The sequence below is a fragment of the Ochotona princeps genome, chromosome 13 (genome assembly GCF_030435755.1).
Source record: "Ochotona princeps isolate mOchPri1 chromosome 13, mOchPri1.hap1, whole genome shotgun sequence".
NCBI lineage: Eukaryota > Metazoa > Chordata > Mammalia > Lagomorpha > Ochotonidae > Ochotona > Ochotona princeps.
This window is the reverse complement of record NC_080844.1, coordinates 39,357,360-39,377,405: the sequence shown is the minus strand read 5'-3', so window position 1 is coordinate 39,377,405 and position 20,046 is coordinate 39,357,360. Positions and strand designations below refer to the sequence as shown.

Sequence of the window (20,046 nt, the reverse complement as noted above, 5' to 3'; positions counted from 1 at the left end):
TCAGGGAACCCCCTTGGTAGCACAGGAGAAGGCTTTGCCTAGTCAATCTCATCCCCACCTCCGGCATTTCTTTATTAGTTCACAAATAATTCAGAAGCAGTGCGGAACTTTGCTAACGCCGACTGTGCACGAGACTTGGGGGTTCCAATTCCTTGGAAATGGTGAACTTCTTTTTCTTCTTTTTTGGAAATGGTGAACCTCAAATCCTTGGAGTCTGGCCTGGTCTGATTTTTCCAGACAGACCCTGGGTGAGAAGCAAAGTCTCGGGGTCCACTCAGCTCCTGTGGGGTCCTGTATCTTCTGAATGTGTTTGTGAGATATCCAAGTTGGGGCTACCTCAGGAGGAGAGGCGGCTTCAACAAGTTGGTGGAAAGGACCTTCGTTTTGAATTTTATTTCCTGTAAGCTTTCCTCTGGAGTGAACCTCTCAGCTTCTCACTCTCCCTGTCTCTGAGGCAAAACTCTGCATTGGGGCCTGCGTGTGGCTCAGCTGGACAACCCTCCATGTGGCAGAGCTGACATCCCATATGGGTGCCAGTTCATGTCCTGGCCACTCCACTGCCCATGTATCTCCCTGCTGGTGGTCTGGGAAAGCAGTGGAGGATGACCCAAAGCCTTGGACACTTGCACCTGCATGGGAGACCTTGAGGAAACTCCTGGTTCTTGCCTTCAGATCAGCTCAGCCCTATTCTGGCCACTATGGACAGAAAATCTTTCTCTGACATTCCTTCTTTCTGTGAATTTGCCTTTCATTTGACATAATTAATCCTGTTAAAAAATCTACATCAAGGCGAGGTCCTCAAACAATGATGCCAGCAGTGCAGCGTCCTTGGGTTGTAGAGGGCTCTAGGCAGCCCCCCACAGTCATATTTCTCTTACTAATATTTCTTTGTGCCTTTTAAAAAATTTTAGATTGATTGATTTGGAAGGTTGAGCTGTAGGGAGAGACACAGATCTTCCATCCCATGGTTCACTCCCTAAATGGCCCCTGAAACCAGGAGCTTCTCAGACCGGCTCTCCCACGTGGGTGCAGAGCCTCAAGCACTCAGTGACTTCTGAGAAGCCTTAGCAAGGATCTGAATCCAGAAGTGGAGCATCTGGGCTCGAACCAGCACCCCTATGGGTTGCCAGGATTGCAGTCAGTAGCTTTATCCACTAGACCACATCACAGCTTCACAGTCTTTTTTTCTTCTGTTTCTCTGTTCGTATTTTTCAGGTTTCCCAGCAGGAGAAGATGGTGATAACAAAAGTGGAATACAACCTGCAAGAGGCAAAATGAAACAATGCCATAAATTTTCAAATGACGACCATCAGCTGCTTAATCAACAATTTGAAACAGATCCGTACCCTGACTTTACCACCAGGAAAAAATTGGCTCGACAAGTACAATGTCATGTACTTGTAATTGATGTATGTCAAATATGTGCAGATTTAGATGAATATGTTTATTTGTGGGCAGTTTGAAAAAATACAGTTAGTTTAAAATGTTGAATAGCATTTCATCTTCTGGGACAATATAAAAATTTTGTAATATTTCTTATTCATCTCATTTCGGTTTGAACAATTAGCATACATATATATATATATATTAAGTACTCTTATATTCCTATTTTATTGATACAACATCTACCAAATGTAATAGAACAAAGCTCAAAAATTTTAGTCACCTTTCTTGTTTTTTGCATTATCTCTCTTCATTAGATATCATTTGCACTGAATAACATTGGTGGTCTTCTGCTGTTGACACTTTCTAACCAGTTTTCCTTATCCATGTAGGTCCATTGTTAGTATTGTTGGCTCTCATAGGCATAGGCAGCACATACATATTTCTTGCTGCAGGTTATTTCTAAAAGAGTGGGCTGGAAGCATACATATATTTTTAAAACTTTCACTTTTGAAGATATATTTTTATTGGCAAGGCAGATTTAAAAAGGAGAGACAGAGGGTGCAGCACAGTGGCCTAGCAGCTAAAGTCCTCGCTTTGAATGCGACAGGATTCCATATGGTGCCCTTTCTAATCCCAGAAACCCCACTTCCCGTCCATTTCTTTGCTTGTGGCCTGGGAAAGCAGTCGAGGACAACCCAAAGCCTTGGATCATGCAGTCACATGGGAGACCCTATAGAAGTTTTGGCTCCTGGCTTTGGATCGGCACAGCTCTGGCCGTTGCACTCGCTTGGGGGTGTGAATCATTCAATGGAAGATCTTCCTCTCAGTTTCTGCTTTTCTCTGTATATCTGACTTTGCGATAAAATAACTAAATTTTTTTTAAAATAAAAGAGAGAGACAGAAGGAAAAATCTTCCACCTACTCTTTCACTCCCCAAATGGCTTTAATGGCTAAAGCTGAACTAATCTGAGGCCAGAAGTTTCTTCTGGGTCTCCCAAGTAGGTACAGGGTCCCAAGGCTTGAGCCATCCTCTACTGCTTTCCCAGGCCACAAGCAGGGAGCTGGAGTAGCTGGAACACGAATCAGGGTCATATGGGATCTTGGCATTTACAAGGTGATGAATTAGTCACTAGCTATTGCTGGGCCCAAGACTTAATTGGAAAGGAAGAAGCAGAAACTGAGAAAGATTTTCCCTCTGCTGGTTCACTCCCTAAGTTTCTGCACCAATGGGGGTGAGCTGATGCAGAGTTGAGTCAGGAGGTTCTTTATCATTTCCCGCATGTGTGCAGGGTCCTAAGAATATGGACCATCTACTGTTGTTCTCCTAGTGCACAAGCAGGGAGATGCATGCGGTGTTCAGCAAGCAGAACATGAACTGGCATGCATATGAGCTGCTGGTGCTTACAGGCTGAGGATTAGCCAGTTTGCCATCACACCAGCCCCAGGGTGTGAATTGTTCCAAGTAGATTATCAAGGTTGCAAGCAGGGAGCAGGTAGGAAGCCACTGAATGATCCAGGACACAGGCAGTGATGGTTCTGAACAGGTGCTAGCTGTCCTTCAGAGAACAATGTGGAGAATGCTTCATTTGGGGCATGTTGGTGTTGGGATGCCTGTTCCACCTCAATGGGGACACAGTAAGAACTACAAAATGCCTCTCCATTGTGGACGTAACTAGACTCTTGCTTTCTCTTTCTTCCTAGAACTGGTTTCAAAATAGAAGAGCCAGGCTGCCGGCCCAAGAGAGACGGAGAATTTTTGCTGCCAAGTCATCACATGAGTTCCCTGTCTGGGATCTACCTGATAACACCCAGGCACAGTATTCTAACATATCTGCCTCTTGGGCTTCTGTGCATGTCCCAGGAGCTCTGCTGGGTGGAGCCAGCCCCTCTGGTCAGAACATACCAGTGGTGCCTGCTGACCCCTATGGCTCCAATAATCCAGTGGGTCTGGGAGCCCAAGAGAATTTGAAACATGCTTTGGAGGGGATTGCAGAACGTGCCGGTAGTGACTGTTTTACTGCTGCCATACCAGAACAGATGTTTGTTCAGCATTTTCCCCCTGGGCAGTATTTTAACCAGGAGGCATCTGAGCTGAAGGAGACACAGCCTGCCCAGCCTGCCTTTGTGGCCAGTGTTTCCAGTGCTCAGGGACATGGAGCGAATTGCGAGAAACAGTCAGGCCCATGGGTTCCCACTCGGTTCTCAGCTCCACAGCAGATGCAGGCCTGGGGCCCTCTTTTTTGGCAGGTGCAGCAGCCACAGTTTGACTCCACTGGGCAGCTGCTCCAGTCCCCGCTATGTGTACAGCCGGGGCCCAGCTTTGCAGAGTCCCCAGACACCTGCCAGATGTCACAATCAGAGGATGGAGCTTCTCCCAACAACAAAGATGCCCTGTTGCATGAGGTGCTAGCTAGTGCGCTGGACACACTCAATGCTGAAATCATTTTTCCCAAGCAAGATATACAGGAAGGAGCTGCCCAAGTGTCTGGTCCTGAAATCCAAAATCTTCTGACAGAGAAATATCCAGATTTGTTCATGTCTCACTCTTAAGCTTCAGGATTTTGAGAGCAGTGGACATGAGTAATGCATTGAGAAAGCTCATGGCATCCAAGGCCAAAGACTTTCCAATTCATTGTGCCCAAGGAGGACTTTGCCTTCTCTATTCCGGATCTCCATGTGCATGCAGTTTTAGGGTTTCAGTGTTCTTTAAGATTGCCAAACTGTGCTGACCCCAGCCCCTGAAACTTGCATGGTGTTTATCCTTCAGAAATATGACCGTTAGCACTGCAAGCATATCGTCTAATGTTTGCTTCCATATACCTGAAGGACATAATAAGGATTTTAGTGGTAGTATGTTTAGGAAATGCTGATTGTTAAGCTAGGATTTTCTGAACTTTTGTAAATGAATTATTTTTCAATAAATACTTATATTTTGTGATGACTGGCTCTGATTGTTTCCTTATAGGAAGACGTTTGGCTCCTGATTTGGTGTTTCAGATGATTAGACAACAATTCTTGGGATTTAGGCCTGCCAGTAGGCCGTGAAGTTACCAAGGGTGAGGCAAATGTGCTCTTTGGCCTTAAGAAATACCAGCGACAAGCTGGTGAGGAATCTCTGCTTTATTATGCACAGGGTGGCCTAGTGGCTAAAGTTCTCACCTTGAGTACGTCAGGATTCCATATAGATGCTGGTTCTAATCCCAGCAGCTCCACTTCTCATTCAGCTCCCTGCTTGTGGCCTGGGAAAGCAGTTGAGAGCGGCCCAAAGACTTGGGACCCTGCATCCTTGTGGGAGACTGGGAGGAAGTTCCTGGTTCCTGGCTTTGGATCGGCACAGCTCTGGCCATTGCAGTCACTTGGGGAGTGAATCATCGGATGGAAAATCTTCCTCTCTGTCTCTCCTCCTCTCTGTGTATCTGACTTTGCAATAAAAATAAATAAAAGAAAGTAGAAGGAGGGCGACTTCTGGCAGATCCCCCGACCATAGAAGACACTGTAATTGGTTATATGACACCTCTATTTCCCTTGATCTTCCAGTGATATCAGAAGTCATATTCCAGGTGTATTCCCCTTGACCCTCTAGCCATGTCAGAGGTCATATTCCATGTGTAGGCCTGGGAGTTGTACCTCAGGCCATACGGAAGTAAGCTTAGGCCATGTCCACCAGGCAGCAGGGCAGGGGCCTGAGGTGACTGCCCACAAACAATCATGCCTCCTTGGATCATTTTGAGTAGTTCAGAATCTTATCTTGGTGTTTCCTTGCCCGGTGCTTGTGACTTAGAACAGGGTTTGGGGATAGAGCCAGAGAGCAGGGAGACTCACCACATGGCTGTGGGAGAGTGTGTGCCGTGCAGTTCTGCTGGTTGTGTGCCGTGTGGTTCTGCTGTGTGCCATGCGGTTCTGCTGGCTGTGTACTGTGTGATACTGCTGCATGGTCCCCTGGCCCATCTTGAGCCATGTGTTCTGCTACCTGCTGATTAGGTCCCTGCAAAGGGTCTCTGTTTACTCCAGGTATAACCTAGACAGTAGGAGCCAGGCTCGGATGGGGCAAGAAGAGGGGATAGCTCTTTTCCTGGTGTCAGACCAGGAGAGATATTTGTTCATTATCTTTCCTTTGTGCATTAGTTTAAGTGGGAGGCTTTTGAGGTGAGGGAGATGCAGCCTTTCCATTCCTTACTCATCCCTGGTGTCCCTGATGAAGGGCAGTGGGAAGAGTAGCCGAGCTGCTGGGATCCCACTCCATCCCCTGCCTGCCCCCTGTACTTCTGATAACCTGAGTGGTGAGGTTGTGTTCACAGTGACCCCAATCTGGACCAAGGGTTTGTTCAGGGCAAACACAGGTGATCATCTTCAAAGATCCTGGGTGTTCACCAACTCAGCAAATGCTGTGGGTGAGGCTAGTCTCTGGCACAGAGCATCCTACCCTGTGACCTTGGAGACGGAGTGCTTGTGCCACCTTGCCAGGCTCCTCAGACAACTGTTGGGATGACTTAAAAAGTCATAAAACAGAGGTGCCATCATGGAGGCAGTGGATTCAATCTCCTTATATAGTGTCAATGTCCTTATATAGTGGTTCCCAGGAGATCCTACTGCCCTGGGAACACAGCCACCACCATAGCTTTCTACCTGTCCCTTACTGTCACAGGAATGGCTCTCCACACCTTACGGCCACTCCACAAGTGAAGTGGATCCTGCTTAACTCTGTAATATCAGACTCCAAATAGCCTCCCACAGTTGGCCAGTTCCACACTCATAGCACTAATTTCTGGAGATGTCTTTGGCCTAGTGGTACAGATCCTGCATCCCTTATTGGAGTGCCTAACTTTGTTATGTGGCTCTACTCCTTAAGCCATGTTTCTGCCAGTGTAGACTCAGAGAGGCAGTAAGGTTGGCTCAGTTAGGCTTCTGCTGCCCATGCTGGGAGATCCAGATGGAGTTCTTGGCTGCCGGTTTCCTGCTTCTGGCCAGGGCTGTTGTGCACATTTTGGGGATGTAAACTAAAGCACAGGAGCTCTGTCTATCTCTGTGTGTGTGTCTCAAACAACCATCACTAGAAAAACCCATCTGCTGACTCAGATCCTTCTCTGTGCATTTCCAAGCTCTTACTGTCTCCTGGGTCCCTGAGGAATGGATGTGAGATTGCATTGGCTCTGCAGATGTGAGGTGGGGGGCCTGCAGAGTTGTGATCATGAGGACTTGGCCCTGTTGTGTATTTTAACGTATGTTTGAGTGTGTGCTCTATGTCTGTAAGGAAATCACCAGGCCCTGTGTTTGGGTCTCAGCCCCTGGCCCGCTCCTTCCTAGCTTGGGTCTAGTCTTCTTGCTTACAGCCCTGCTGGCCTCTGTGTGGTACTAGGGGCTCTGGGTGAGCGGTGTAGGCACAAATTCATGCACACCATGTTCCCCAGTGGTCCTGAGCTGTGTTCTGGGACACTGGGGGCTCCACAGAGATGGTTGGTCCTCCCTCAGCAAGTGTCAGATTGGTCACACCATCTCCCCTCCTCCTGTCCTGCATGACGCCTTCTCTGACCCTGGGTGGTATGTTGCTCCAATCCAATCTTGGTCCCAGCAACTATAGTTATTTTATATCATGTTGACCTTGTTTATGCAGTCAACATCTTGGACTTGGTATCATGGCTCAATGGCTAAAACCTTCACTTTGTGAAGTTTGTGTCCCAGTGACCCTGCTTCCCATCCAGCTCCCTGATTATGGCCTGGGAAAGCAGTAGAGGATGGCTCAAGTACTTGGGACCCTGTACCCATGTGGGCAATCTGGAAGAGGCTTCTGGCTTTGGATCAGCTCAGCTCTAGTCGTTGTGGCCACTTCAGGAGTGAACTAGCAGATGGACGATCTTTCTCTGTCTCTCCTTCTCTCTATAAATCTGCAAATAAGTAAATCTTTTTTTAAAAAAGTGAGGATTCTGCAGACAGGGCATCTGGATTTAAATCTTGGCTCCATCACTTAGTAGCTGTGTGACCTTGGGGGATTCACATACCCTCTTTGTGTTTTAGTTCCGTTCCTGACTTTTCTAGGATTCATTTTTTTTTCCCTTAAGAGCTTTAAAATCATTTCATGTAGTCTTCACAGTTTCTCTTCCTTTTTTCTTTCTTTTTAAAACATTTACTTATTTTTGTTGGAATGGCAGATTTATAGAGAAAAGGAGATATGGAGAAAAATAATTTCCATCCACTGGTTCACTCCCCAAATAGCTCCAATGGCTGCAATGGCTAGAGCTGAGCTGATCCAAAGCCAAAAGACAGGAACTTTCTCTGGTTTCCCTGGAGTGGGTGCAGGGTCCCAGGGCTTTGGCTGTCCTCCACTGCTTTACCAGGCCACAAGCAGGGAGCTGGTTGGAGAGTGGAGCAGCTGAGACTCGAATCAGCACCCATATGGAATCCCAGTGCTTGCAAGGGGAGGATTAGCTAATTGAGCCATCATCCCATGCCCCACAGTTTCAATAACTCCCTTTTTTCTCTAAATGTTTTATTTTGGGGAAGGACATTTGGTTTTTAGAATCTCTGGAGGATTCACCTTGTCAACCCTCTTTCTGGGCTTTTAGGTACTTGCTCTAGCTGAGGACCAAGCATCCCAGACCGCATCCACCACCCACCACTCACTTTTCTCCTTCCTGCCTTGGCCCATTCCATTGGTCACGAAACATATTTGTTAAGCCTGAAGTTGCCATCTGACCTTTTAATACTGGCCTGGTCCCAGCCACTTACACCTAAACTGAAGTAATCAGGAAATTAAAAAATAAATATCTAGAAGGACTAACAGTGAGGTCACTGGGTCTCTCTCTGCCTAGATCAGAGGACCTGGTGACATCTGAAAAACACTTTAAGTCCTACAAGTAATACTTGCAAGTGAGAATTTGGGATTTTATTTCCTCAACTCTTTGACTTTTTCACCTCTTTCATTTTTCTACCTACCAAATAAATATGGAAAGTACCTTTTTTTCCCTGAAGCCCTCCTAAGTCCCTCCATGTAGCTGAAAGGTGATTCAGCTGGGCTGCTAGAGAAAGCGTATAGACTCTACAGTGGGTGGAGGGCAAATGTTCAAACATATCCAGTGGAGGAGGGCTGGGCGTGCTGCATTAACAATCCTCAATTTTCACTCCACTGCCAAGTGGATCCAGCTGACAGCTAAGGGCTGTGGTTTCCCGTAAGTTTTATCAAGCTTCCAGAAGGCTCCATTGAACAATGTCATATCCCCAAGTCATTCTGCAATCACCATGGCCACAAGAGAGTGGATTTCAGAAATGTACACTTATTCTTATCTGCTACTACCTAGAAGTGACACATGTCACAGTTTCATATCTGCCTTCACAAATTAGAGAAAAATTATAGGCTTTTGTAGGGTTTCTGTGATTAGCCACATAGAGACCTGTAAATCAGACTGTACAGGTGGACCAGGATAAAGAGGGTCTTGATCTTGGCCTCTGAGGAATGTGTTGATTGTACGAGGAGCTCTTATAACTCACCAATTGTCCTAAACCCACTTGTTGAAAATCTCTGTTGTCCACTGGCAGAACACAATTCTGATTTCTCTGTAATGTTAGGGACAAGCTAGAGGATCTGTATGGATATCACTAGCCATTTCCATCTGCACATCAGTGCCTAGACAAATATTTGACATAGAAATGTTTATTTCTATGAAATAAACATAGAAAGGTTTATTTCTATGAAATAAACATAGAAAGGTTTATTTTTCACTTCTGCACATAAAATTTGGGTAACCAAGAAGGGTCAGGAACACAAGTAAAACTAACATGAAGGTGGCTGAGAACTTCCAGAACTTCTGCAACTCACTTGTCTGGGTTGCTTGTCAAGAGAATTCAGAACAAAGCCAGGGTCCTAGGACAGACAGCAAGTGACAGATGGCTGTGTACCAGTTGATCACTGTGGGACTGTGGGTCTGGAGACAGGAGGGTTGAGAAGCAGAGGGACACTGGGGAACGTTCTGACACATCGGACCCCCTGTTTCTGAGGCAGTGGCCAGGAATGTTCCCCCTTCCAGATACGGCTGAATCTCAGGCTGTTCACGTGATGTCCCCTGGCATTGTGAGGGGCGTTTTTGTCTCCAAAGATTGAAGAGTTCCTCAGCATCTAAGTAACAGAGCAGGAGCCTGCCCATCGTGCCTAGTGTGGGGTGGACACGTTTTGCCCTCTGTGTTGCCCTTTTCCTGTGGATGTTGGAGCAACAGAACCCTCCATGTCCCAGAAGGGAGCTGAGAAATACTGCTGCAGCTGCATCTACAGAGCTCAACCCAAACCTCCTTACCCGATCTCTATGGTAAGTCAGACCCCCATGGCCTTTGGTGCTGGAGGCTTTGAAGATTCTTTTTAGGGTTTGGGGATTCTAGGCATTCTTAACTCTTTGTACAGCAGTTACTCTTTTTTTTTTATTATTATTTTATTTTATTTTTTTATTCATTGATTACATAGTATTATGTGATACAGTTTCGTTGGAACTGGAAAGCAGTTACTCTTATAAATAAGTTACTCTTCTTGTCAAAGCACAAACCAACCAACCAACAAATCAAGCTTGACTTTACTATTGGACTTGGTGGGCATCACGTGGGGAGGGTCTTCCCAGATTGGAATGACCTTCCACAGGCTGAACTTCACTGCGTGATCCACCCCTAAATTCAGGTAACTGGCTCAGGGTTGGGCATTCCAAATTAATATCAGGTGAGAGTTTCTTATCTCCATGCAGCAGGGTCAGACCCATGATTTCCTGTGCTTTGTCAGTCAATACCAGAGAACTGAGAAAGAGATCTCAAGATAAAGAAACCAGAAAGGTGGCAATGACAATGCTGTGCTCCCCAGTCCCATTGGTACCCAATCAGAATTCTCTCTTCTCAGGAAAAAAAAAAAGAAACCAAATCTGCTGTTCCTTGGTTTAAATCAGTTGCAGTGGTTTGGTTTCCCTTGTAATGAAAAGAGCCCTTCAAAGGCCCTTCCACCAATGGGTGCAGGTGTACCCTCTGTTCCAGAGAACTGTTTGCTCACTGTTGTGTAACTACTGCTTCAGAAGCTGCCAGGAACTGGGGGCTTTTTTTTTTTTTTTTTTTTTCCGGTAATAGGAGAAAGATCTTAGCAGATAGCCTGGACTGTGTGCTCTCTGGGATTGTGACTCCAGTTTTCAGAAATGCTGCCCTATGGAGAAGGTATGGTTGCAAGAGAACTCAGAGGAAGCATCAGAGTATGGGTCGGGGTTCCAGAAAGAACGGTTCCTCTGTTCCTTGATTTCCTCTTTGGGGAGATGCTTTGTGTTGGCCTCATTTAAGGACCCGTAGTTCATCCAGTTTCTGTTGCCACGTCTTGCACACAGGTCTTAATTTGCCTTGGACACAGTGTGTCAGTAAAATTCACCAAATATACATTGGTCTCTGGCCTATATATTCACAGATCAAAAATGTTAAGTGTGGCTGTTCCTGCTAGGACAGGAGCTGAACTGAACAGGGCTGGCTCATGGACCCACTGGTATGCGCGAAACCTGGCACTGGGAGAGTTTCTAATGGAGGAGCCTGGGCAACTCCTCTGGCAGGACACAGTCCCTGCAGGTAAGCACAAGAAGCACAATAAGAAACAGCCCAGAACAGGCTATGGAAATTATCCCACTGGTATACACATGGCATGGATTGGGGGCAGACCAGGCTGAACCTGTTCACATCACCCGCTGATGAGTATGAGCGCCAGAACAGAGTGTGGGTCGAGCCAGGTTTGGTTGCGACACATACTAGTACACAGTAAGGAATGCCAAGGTGAGATGAGCCGTACCAGATGTGGTTGTAGCGCCCAAACAGCACATGTGATAATCAGGGGGAGGAGGCAAAGCTGACAGGGGAATGTGGGCTCCCCTGCTGGACAACTACTTCCATTGGAAAGCGTGAGTCGGGATGGGGGCAGATCAGAATAGGCAGGGCTGTTACACCTGTGGGCCTCATGTGGGCTAGATAAGGGAAGGGCCACGGTGGGCTGACTGTTTCAACTGGTGCAAGCAAAAACTAGAGTGGGTGAGGGTTGGTTGGGCTAGCCGCAGTACTAGCTGGCAGAGGCTGGCACTTGGAGCTAATTCTGTCAAGTCAAATGCCAGAACTACCTGGAGAGTGCATAATCTGGGATTGAGTGTGGCCTAGAGGGGGAAATAGTGGGCACCTCCTTCGGGGCTACCACTCTCATTGGACAGCACGAACACCAGGACAGGGGCAGGGGTGGCTATACAGAGGGCACCTGCCAGTAGGTGTGTGGGCTGGATAGTAGATTGGTTGGGTTGAGCTGGGCTTCAATACCCATCGACACGTGCGAGAGCTAAACAGGATGTGGGACAGACTTGACAAGCCTGCGGTGCATACTGGCTAGCATGGGAACCAGGGTAGGGGGCAGAACTGGTGGGGGTTATGGGGAGTCGCCCCAACTAGGCTGCAGCTCCACCGGTTTGTATGAGGACCGAGTATGAAGTGGGCAGGATCGAACTGGACTACAACACCCGTTGGTTCATGAGGAAGACAGGGCTGGAAACAGAATGAACCCAGCAATCCCAACAACCAGCATGAGCATAAGCTGATTGGTGTGATGGATGGTGTCGGACTCTGTACTAGCAAACTCGTGCAAGAATCATGCCTGGGATCATCTCAGATGAAGTTTCTTTGGAGATCTCTCCAACTGAACTGCTGATCTCAGAACCCCAACCATGAAGAGACTGTCAGCCAGTCGATTCTGAATAGGGTTCATTGCGATTGGAACTGAGAGATTGGCAGCAATCCAGAACTGATGAACTATCAAAACTGTATGAGCAGGACCCTCAGAGCGCGCCTCCCGTTGGGGATCTGGGATGGGTGGGAAGTTGGGTGGGGCTTTTCCCTTTGTTTTTTTCCCTGACCCCAGATACAGGGTAAAATGATATTGATGTGGAAACAATGGTATTACCCACTTTCACCCTGTAGCCCTTGATACTTTGTTCCCTAATCAACTAAGTAAGATTATTTAAAAATAATTTTAAAATAAATAAATAAATAAATAAACAACAACAACAACAAAAAAGAAGATAATACCTACATTGCAGGTACATTAAAGGCTTTGTGTTCAATTGATGCTTAAATTTATGTATAATTAATATATAAAGATTGTTTTCTCCTTTGCTCCCTTCTAATACATTTCCCCTGTATTTTTGCTCATTGTTAAAACAATTATATGTAATTAGCATATACTATATATTATATAAAGCAATTATGTTAATTATCATTTAACATGTGAATTATATATCATCTGACTGTAACTTATTCCATATAATTTAAAAAAAAAATGTTAAGTGTGGGGATCAGGATGACCTCCTGTGTCCTTGCACAAATCTCCTATTGTTACATTCTGGTTTCAACAGCTCAAAAACAAGCAAGATTTAACTAGATTATCCCTAAACTGAGTGGGGGGAAAGAATCTTCCTGGAACTTCCAGGCAAGAGGAGGGTTGAAGTGAAGTTGAGCATGATCAGACTCCCTCTACCCTAAAGTTCCCTGAGTTCCAAGATGGATTGAGAGTCATGCAGCTGGTATGTCTCCCATGAGCCATGAGCAGTCACAATGACAAGAATGGAGAGAGATGTTCAGATGCATGGAGTGTGTGTGGGCATGTGCGTGCTAGTGCAGAGACGTGCATGCTGGCGGGGCAAGCAGACAGTCCCTTCTGGGTCACTTTTCTGTGCTGTATAGTTTCTTGGACTCAGGCCTTGAAGCAAGCAATAACCAGGGGCTTCCAGCTCTGGAGTTCTAGCCTGCATTGGCTAGAGAAGTCTGGGGTTAAGGCATACGCACACAGGAGCCATCAACTTGTAGAACCAATTTGAAGCCAGGGAACAGGGTGAGCTCGTTTCTGCAGTTGATTTAAGAAGAGAGCTGAAGGCTGAGATTCCGTTATTCTGCCATTAAGGAGTGGAAGAGGGATAAGGCAAGAGACACTGTTAAGGAGGAGCCAGATGAAAAAGAGCAAAGGCAGGGAAGAACTGTGCTCTGGAAACCAAGAAGAGAAAGAATTTGAAAGATGAAAGAGTGATCATTCATGGCCAAAGGCAGCTGATAGTTTAAGAAAGAAGGCTGTGTTGTGTTATGGAGAGTTCATTTGAGACCTACTTTTAGTGTTTGCAGTTAGAAAGCTGGTCCCTTTCTGCCCTGTGTGTGAAGGCAGTCTTGGGTTTTACCGACACAGGAAAGAGCTCTTTGCAATAGCCCTACCTTTCGTAGAGAAGCCTGGATGCTAGAGGTGAGCATCTTTTATTAGGATGTTGGCAGCACATGAGTCTGGGCCTGACTTGCTAGCCAGGCTCCCTGCCCCAACCACCTGTGGCAACTCAGAACTCGCAAACCACAAGGCGTTGCTCTCCACAAACCTTGTCATTCCACTTGCCATTGCTGAAGATCTCCACACAGTTTTCGGAACCACCATTGTTGTTGGGTTCCCCTGGGGCCCAGTTGGAATAGACTAGGGGCTCCCCAGTGGGGTAGGTGAATGTGCCTTCTGTCTTGGTGTCAGTCATGCTCAGGAAGGCAGCCTTGTTCTTCATGGTGAGCAGCTCTTGCAAGGCATGGTTCTCAGCTGCATTGCGTGGAGAAGGCAACTGCCCACCAGCCTGCGCGCACACTTGCTGTGCCTCCTCATAATCTTTTTCAAAACCTGCTACCTTGAAGATCTTCTCCCCAACACCTTGGGCATCAGCAAAGAGAATGACTAGAGAAGAAGAAAGTTAGGTTGTGATTATGGAAAACCCATGGTCAAGGGTCAGCAACTCTGAAACCTCTGGAAACTCTGAAACCAGAGCAGGGTGGGCAGGAGTGAAGGTAAACTAAATTGCCCTAAACATGGGCATCAATCTGTTCCCACAGGACATAGTCTTGGCCTTGCTTTTGCTAGCCTGGTGAGCTGGGCCATTCTGTCACTTGTCCCTTTAATTTTTTTTTAACCAGCTTTTGAACCTTGTGGCTACCCCACTTCAACTTAGCCCTGGCCTCAACCCCACTCCCTGCCCCAGTCCCAGGTCTAGTCCTAGACACAGTCCCCCTAATTCTTTCTATTCACAATTCCTGGGTCAGATTAAGCCTCAGGTCCAGTCCAGTCAATCCCATTCCTACCCCTCCATTCCCCAAACCAAGACTGGGGTCCAACATCAGATTCAGGAACATACCTTTCCTGTATTGAGAGAGGGCAGTCTGGAGGTGCTGTAGCTGTCCCTGTAAGGCCTCCATCTGTTGCCTCAGAGTAGTGATATCTGCAGGGGAGAGAAGTAGCTTTGTGAAGACTTGTCTAGTCTCACCCAAGGGTAGCTCTTATCCAGGACTTCCCAGACAGGATATTCAGTTCCACCTGTTAGGACTGGAAGAGAGGACCCCTAGCAAAGCCTGCATCTGCCAACACAGCTGCTCCCCTGTGCAGTAATTATTTTAATGACTCTTTTATACTCAAACAGAACAAGCCCCTGTACTGCAATGATAATGGCATGATATAATGATAATGTTTTGACCCAACATCTGCCAATACAGGGATATCTTCACTTTGGGAGAGGAAACAAGAACACACACTCCTCACCACTTCCCATTCTTTGGGCTATTTGATGTTCAACACTGTCCTCTGAAAAGGGAAGAAATAGTCCACACTTTCCCTCCTCCCATGAGTCCTAGATGGCTCAGACCAGAATCTGTTTTTCTTGCCTTCCAGCTGTCCTGAGGTCCCCTCCCCTCCTGTCCTTGATGGTCATATGTTCCAGAGGAGGGATGGTCCCTTCTCTCCTCTCAAGGAGATTCCCAGAACCAGAAGCCTCCTTCCTTACCTGGAAGTCCACTTTCACCTTTGGCTCCTCTGTCTCCAGGAGCGCCTCTGTCCCCCTTCAGTCCTGGGGGCCCCCTGGCTCCTGGGGCTCCCTGTGGACCTGCAGCTCCAGGAGATCCTGGGGTTACAGAAGAGTTGTGTGAGCTGTATGGCCTGTTGCTCACCATTTTTACCCCTTCTCTGTACCTGGACTGACCAGTATACAGAGTTCCTCATATACAGAAAGTACCCAGACCTCAGACACACGCCTTCTTTGGGTTTCCATTAACCTCCCCTGAGTCCTACTGTCCAAAGCATCCATGAGATAACTTCCCTGGGCACAGATGATGCCCATGGCTTAGCACTGCCCCCAGCTCCAGTTGTCTACACTCCTTAAATATGGACTCTATCCAACACCCAGAAATGCCATCTCTGACTTCCTTGTCATGATGGCTGGTGAGCTAGGCCTGGCACTACCAAGCAGGCACAAGAGAACCAACTCCAGCTCCTCATGAGCTCTGTCTACACTCACCAGCACTTCCAGGGGCTCCATGCTCACCAGGGGAACCTCTCTCCCCTTTGAGACCTGGGGGTCCCCTTGTTCCTGTAGAGCCCTGTATGCCTGGTGCGCCGACTTCCCCTGGAAAGACACACAGAGGGACAAACACTATGAGAGTGTGTTGTAGCCTGTAATACTTCCTTGGTCACCAACCATTGAATCCCCACATCCAGAGATGGAGAAAGAACTTGGGGAGACTTCTTATTGCTGCATGGGGCTCATCATGGTGCGTTAGAGGAAACGTGTGACTGTCGGGGAGTGGGTGCTTGGCAAAGCCTTCATGCTCTGTGCTCTCCCTGCCACAATCAGGCTGCCTCAAACTGCATGGTAGGCTGCCATAGTCATTTCTCCTTTCTCCCTCCCAGACTGGCCATGTATCATCCATCTACCTTTGGGCCCAGTCTCTCCTTTTGGGCCCGGTTTTCCTTGAGGTCCTATGTTCCCCTGCTTTCCTGATGCACCCTCTCTTCCAACTGGACCAGGCACTCCTGGAAGTCCTGGAGGACCTGGAGGGGGAAAAAGGATTAGCTTTGTTAGTGATACTATAGGTCAGACATAATAAAGGTCAAAGAGGGAGCATCTTCCAATGCCCTGGTAGTGGGTCTAGTGGGCCTTGCAATAAGCCACTACTGCCTTTATCAGGACGTTTGTTCTACTTCCTGGCATGAGCCATGCACATGTTCACTGGCCTTTCCCACCTGCAGTCATCTCAGTCCCATGCCCAGGGGCTCACCACATGGTCCAGTGTCTCCCTTTGGTCCAGGTTCTCCAGCAGAGCCGTTGTCCCCTTTGGGTCCCACTGGGCCAGTTGGCCCAGGCAGCCCTGTTAGCCCTGTAGCTCCTGGAACACCTGTAGCAGTAGAAGAAAGAAATGGACATAACCTGGCCCTGATCTCAGGACAGGTTGGATCAGGGCCCTGATGTTGCACGGACACACACTGTGGTCTGGTGGTGATCCTGGAAATGGATCCAGGAAATGCTGTGGATCACCACACTACGAGATGGGGGTCAGTACTCCCTCCTTGAGCACACAGACTTTCTAGAGTTGGAGGTAGATTCAAGTCAAAAATTCATTCTGTCCTTTCATCTCACACTCATACATTCATTCTACAAATTCTGGGGACATAGTAACAAACAAAAGGAATAGACTAAATCTGTTTTCCATGGAACTTCAACTCCATCACATCACAAAAACAGACACTAAGAGACTAAAATGTGCTAGTCCAGGGCTGTTGGATTTGAGGAGGAGCCATGGAGAGAAAAATGATGTCAGTGTTGAGGACGGAGGCATCTGTTTTAAGGATGGTGGCTGGAAAGGTGTTCTGTTCAGAATGCCCTGGAGGTGATGGGCAGTGAGTCACAGGGACACCCACAGGAAGAGCCAATGTCAAGGTCTCCAGGAGGAGGGAGATGAGTACAGGAAGGACCACCTAGCCGCCAGAGTGGGTGCAGCTGAGCAGGTGTGGGGAGGAATAGAACACATAGAGGTTCCAAGAGCAAGCATGGCTAGAGACAGTCCCCATTGGCCTCCTAGGATGCTCTCTGGTGGCTATCCACACAGGGAGATGGCAACATCCCTGGAGGGACTCTCCTGGGCCTTCCTGGAATTCTGGCAGTGCAGAAAGTGCTGTGAGGAGACCATACTCCACAGGGCGTGGTCTGGCTTTTAGTTGCCAGTGCCAGTCCATGCTATGCCTGGAACATCATCACAGAGATCCTCAGCTCCACCTTGCCCTGGCTCCATGGTCTCTCCGAACCGAGAGCAGATAGATGCTTCAAAGTCCCCAGGGGATGTTGTCACCTGCCTTGACTTTGGTCTCACATATACGTGTAGGAATCAGAATTCTGAGGCATCTCCCAGCCCTCCGGGACTTTCTCAGACCCAACCATAGTTGGGCGACTGGAAATGAGAAGCAAGAGTGTAGCCTGACCTCCAGGCCTAGCTATGCCTTGTTTTCTGCCTGAGGGCCAATCAAAACCAGGCTTGGCATACACACAGGGTGGTGCACCTGCTCAGGAATGTAAGGTCTTGACTGAATTCCCTGTGCTCAAGGGTCACTACTGCTCCTGGTTCCTGGCTTTGAATCGGCTCAGCTCCAGCCATTGTGGTCACTTGAGGCAGCGAACCAGTGGCTGGAAGATCTTTCTCTCGATCTCTCTTTCTCTCTGTAAATCTGCCTTCCCAATAAAAATAAATAAATCTTTTAAAAAGAAAAAAAAAAAAAACACCGTATTTGGTCCTTTGGAAGCCTTGGTCCAGCCTTCAAGTTTCTGTTGCTGCTTCTTTGTAGTTTTCTCTTGATGCCAATAAGACCAAGATCCTTCCCCCAGTTCCCAGGGAAAGATGCAGCATCACCAGCGACAGTTCCTGTATATATCCATACCTCTGGGGACCTCAGGAAATTCACTTAATTGGCACAGCAGAAAAATTTAACTTTGTCTTGGAGACCTCATAAAGCCACAACACCCTCTGCTCAGTTATTTGCCACTGGGTGCCAGTTACTGAGACTGTGGCTTGCCCCAGAGGTTCCTATGGAGCTGGAGCTAGTCCTGTAACCTGCTTGATTTTCTCAACCCTCAGGCTGGCTGCAGCTTAGCATTTCTGAGTTACAGTTTTCTAATGTGAGGTTGTTAGCATGTTCCTTGTAACATCTTTAAGAGGATTAAACAAACTACTCAAATGAGTGTCCAAGTATAGGTCTGGGGCAAAGAAATGTGAGGCTTCTTTTTTCTCCCTGTGTTGTACCAGAGAAAATGCTTTAGATTAAGCCTAGGTGTGTAGTCATAAAGCCTCATCTAGGTTCACTTTCATGCAGAGAAAGTTAATTAAATATTAAGAAACTTTATTAAATATTTAATTAAATAAGTCCTGCATAGGCATCATTTAGAAGTGCCTGTGAATGATGCCAAAGAGAACACCTGTCCCGTATCAGAAAAGGGTTCTAGAGGGCCCCAAATATCAGTCATTTGCCAACCATTTGTTTGTTAGGGTGGGTGCCATCTGGGCACCTCAGGAGAGGTGCCAGGATAGTTGGGTGATACATGGAAGCAGCTGGGAACTGAAAAAAACCACTTGAATGCCAGCTGATGGCATGGACGTTGCACTGGAGACAAGAGAACCAACTTGTTAGAAGGAAGCAGCCCATCTCCAAGCTTTCCATCACATTCTTTAGAGTCACTGGGATAGTGACCATTGCATTGCTCACCCCTCCCAGCAGGACAAGCACTCGGTCCCAGCTCTACCTGGATCCCCCTTCTCGCCTCGGGGTCCCTCTCTCCCATCCCGTCCATCTCGGCCAGGCAGGCCATTCTCCACAGAGCTACACATGACCAGGGTGCATGCATTGCTGACTGCTGCCCGGGAGTAGGTCTTCACCTCTGCCCCCAGGTGTCCATGGGGCTGAGTAAGCAGGAACAATGTGAAGAGAAGAACCAGCAACATTGCCTGGAGAGATAAACAGAAAGACAAAGGACATGGTTTGGGCTTTAGGCCACAGTGGTGGGCGTGACCCCACTCCTTGAGAGTGAAAGACACCCTATTTGCCTCCCCCATCCTGTTACAGTGCTCAAAGTAGCAAGATGCCAAAAGCAGCTTGAAGACAGATGGGCTAGTGGTCTTGCAGGGCATGGCTTTCCTACTGGAATGCTCACAGGGGTTGACAAGAGTTTCCTCAAGCCCTGCCACATTATTCTTGACTCTGCCTTTTCATGCGGCCTCCCCCGGGCACCTACTGAGGTGGTGTGTCTTATAAGGTGGGACCCAGTGAGCGTCCCTGAGCAGGACATTTGCCCTGTTGGGCCTCCTTGGCTCTGGCTATACCATGAGGCTATTGGCTTAGTTCAGACAGAACAGATTTTCTCACACTTCTTGACACATTGAACACATAAGACCTGGAAGCCCACAGTATTGGTCTGGAAGTGAGCCAGGGTCCCTACTGCTTCAGGAGGTCTCTGCTAAGCTCAGAATGCAAGGGGAGCTGGAGGTGCCTGGCCCAGGTGTCATCCCTGGAAGCAGACCATCCCACAGGGAATCAAGGGGAAAGCTTTCAGAGATTCAAAGTTAGCTGGGAGATACTGAGCCACCTTGGAATTCTTCACCTGAGAGGGCCTGGATGAGGGGCCTCATGGGGGATCACGACGTGCCAGGTGGGCTAAGTCAGGTGAAAGATTCTGTGGGGGGTAGGAACAATCATCCAATAGCATGTCCTGTTACCGTCTGAGAGGAGATGGTAACTGAGGACAGAGACCAGGTACCGGGGTCACTCTCCATGCTGGGCATCTTTTTTTGTCTCAGAGAATTTAT

At 47.7% G+C, this 20,046-nt stretch overlaps 1 protein-coding gene across 1 annotated transcript; it reads right to left on the bottom strand.

Moving 5' to 3' along the window:
• Window positions 1-13,733: 13,733 nt before the first annotated feature.
• On the bottom strand, window positions 13,734-19,185 carry SFTPD (surfactant protein D). The gene is made up of 7 exons (XM_004583524.3): window positions 18,987-19,185; window positions 16,477-16,593; window positions 16,133-16,249; window positions 15,717-15,824; window positions 15,207-15,323; window positions 14,565-14,648; window positions 13,734-14,110 (listed from the first exon to the last, which is right to left on the bottom strand). The coding sequence occupies exons 1-7, from the start codon at window positions 19,183-19,185 to the stop codon at window positions 13,734-13,736; spliced, it is 1,119 nt and encodes a 372-aa protein (XP_004583581.2).
• Between the last annotated feature and the right edge of the window lie 861 nt (window positions 19,186-20,046).

Excerpts from the sequence above, each read along its gene's own strand:
- SFTPD (XM_004583524.3), bottom strand. The coding sequence starts at position 19,185 with ATGTTGCTGGTTCTTCTCTTCACATTGTTCCTGCTTACTCAGCCCCAT. Across the intron at positions 16,594-18,986 it reads AGGCGAGAAGGGGGATCCAG|GTGTTCCAGGAGCTACAGGG; the intron begins GTAGAGCTGGGA and ends CTACTGCTACAG. Across the intron at positions 14,111-14,564 it reads CCTCTCTCAATACAGGAAAG|TCATTCTCTTTGCTGATGCC; the intron begins GTATGTTCCTGA and ends CTTCTTCTCTAG.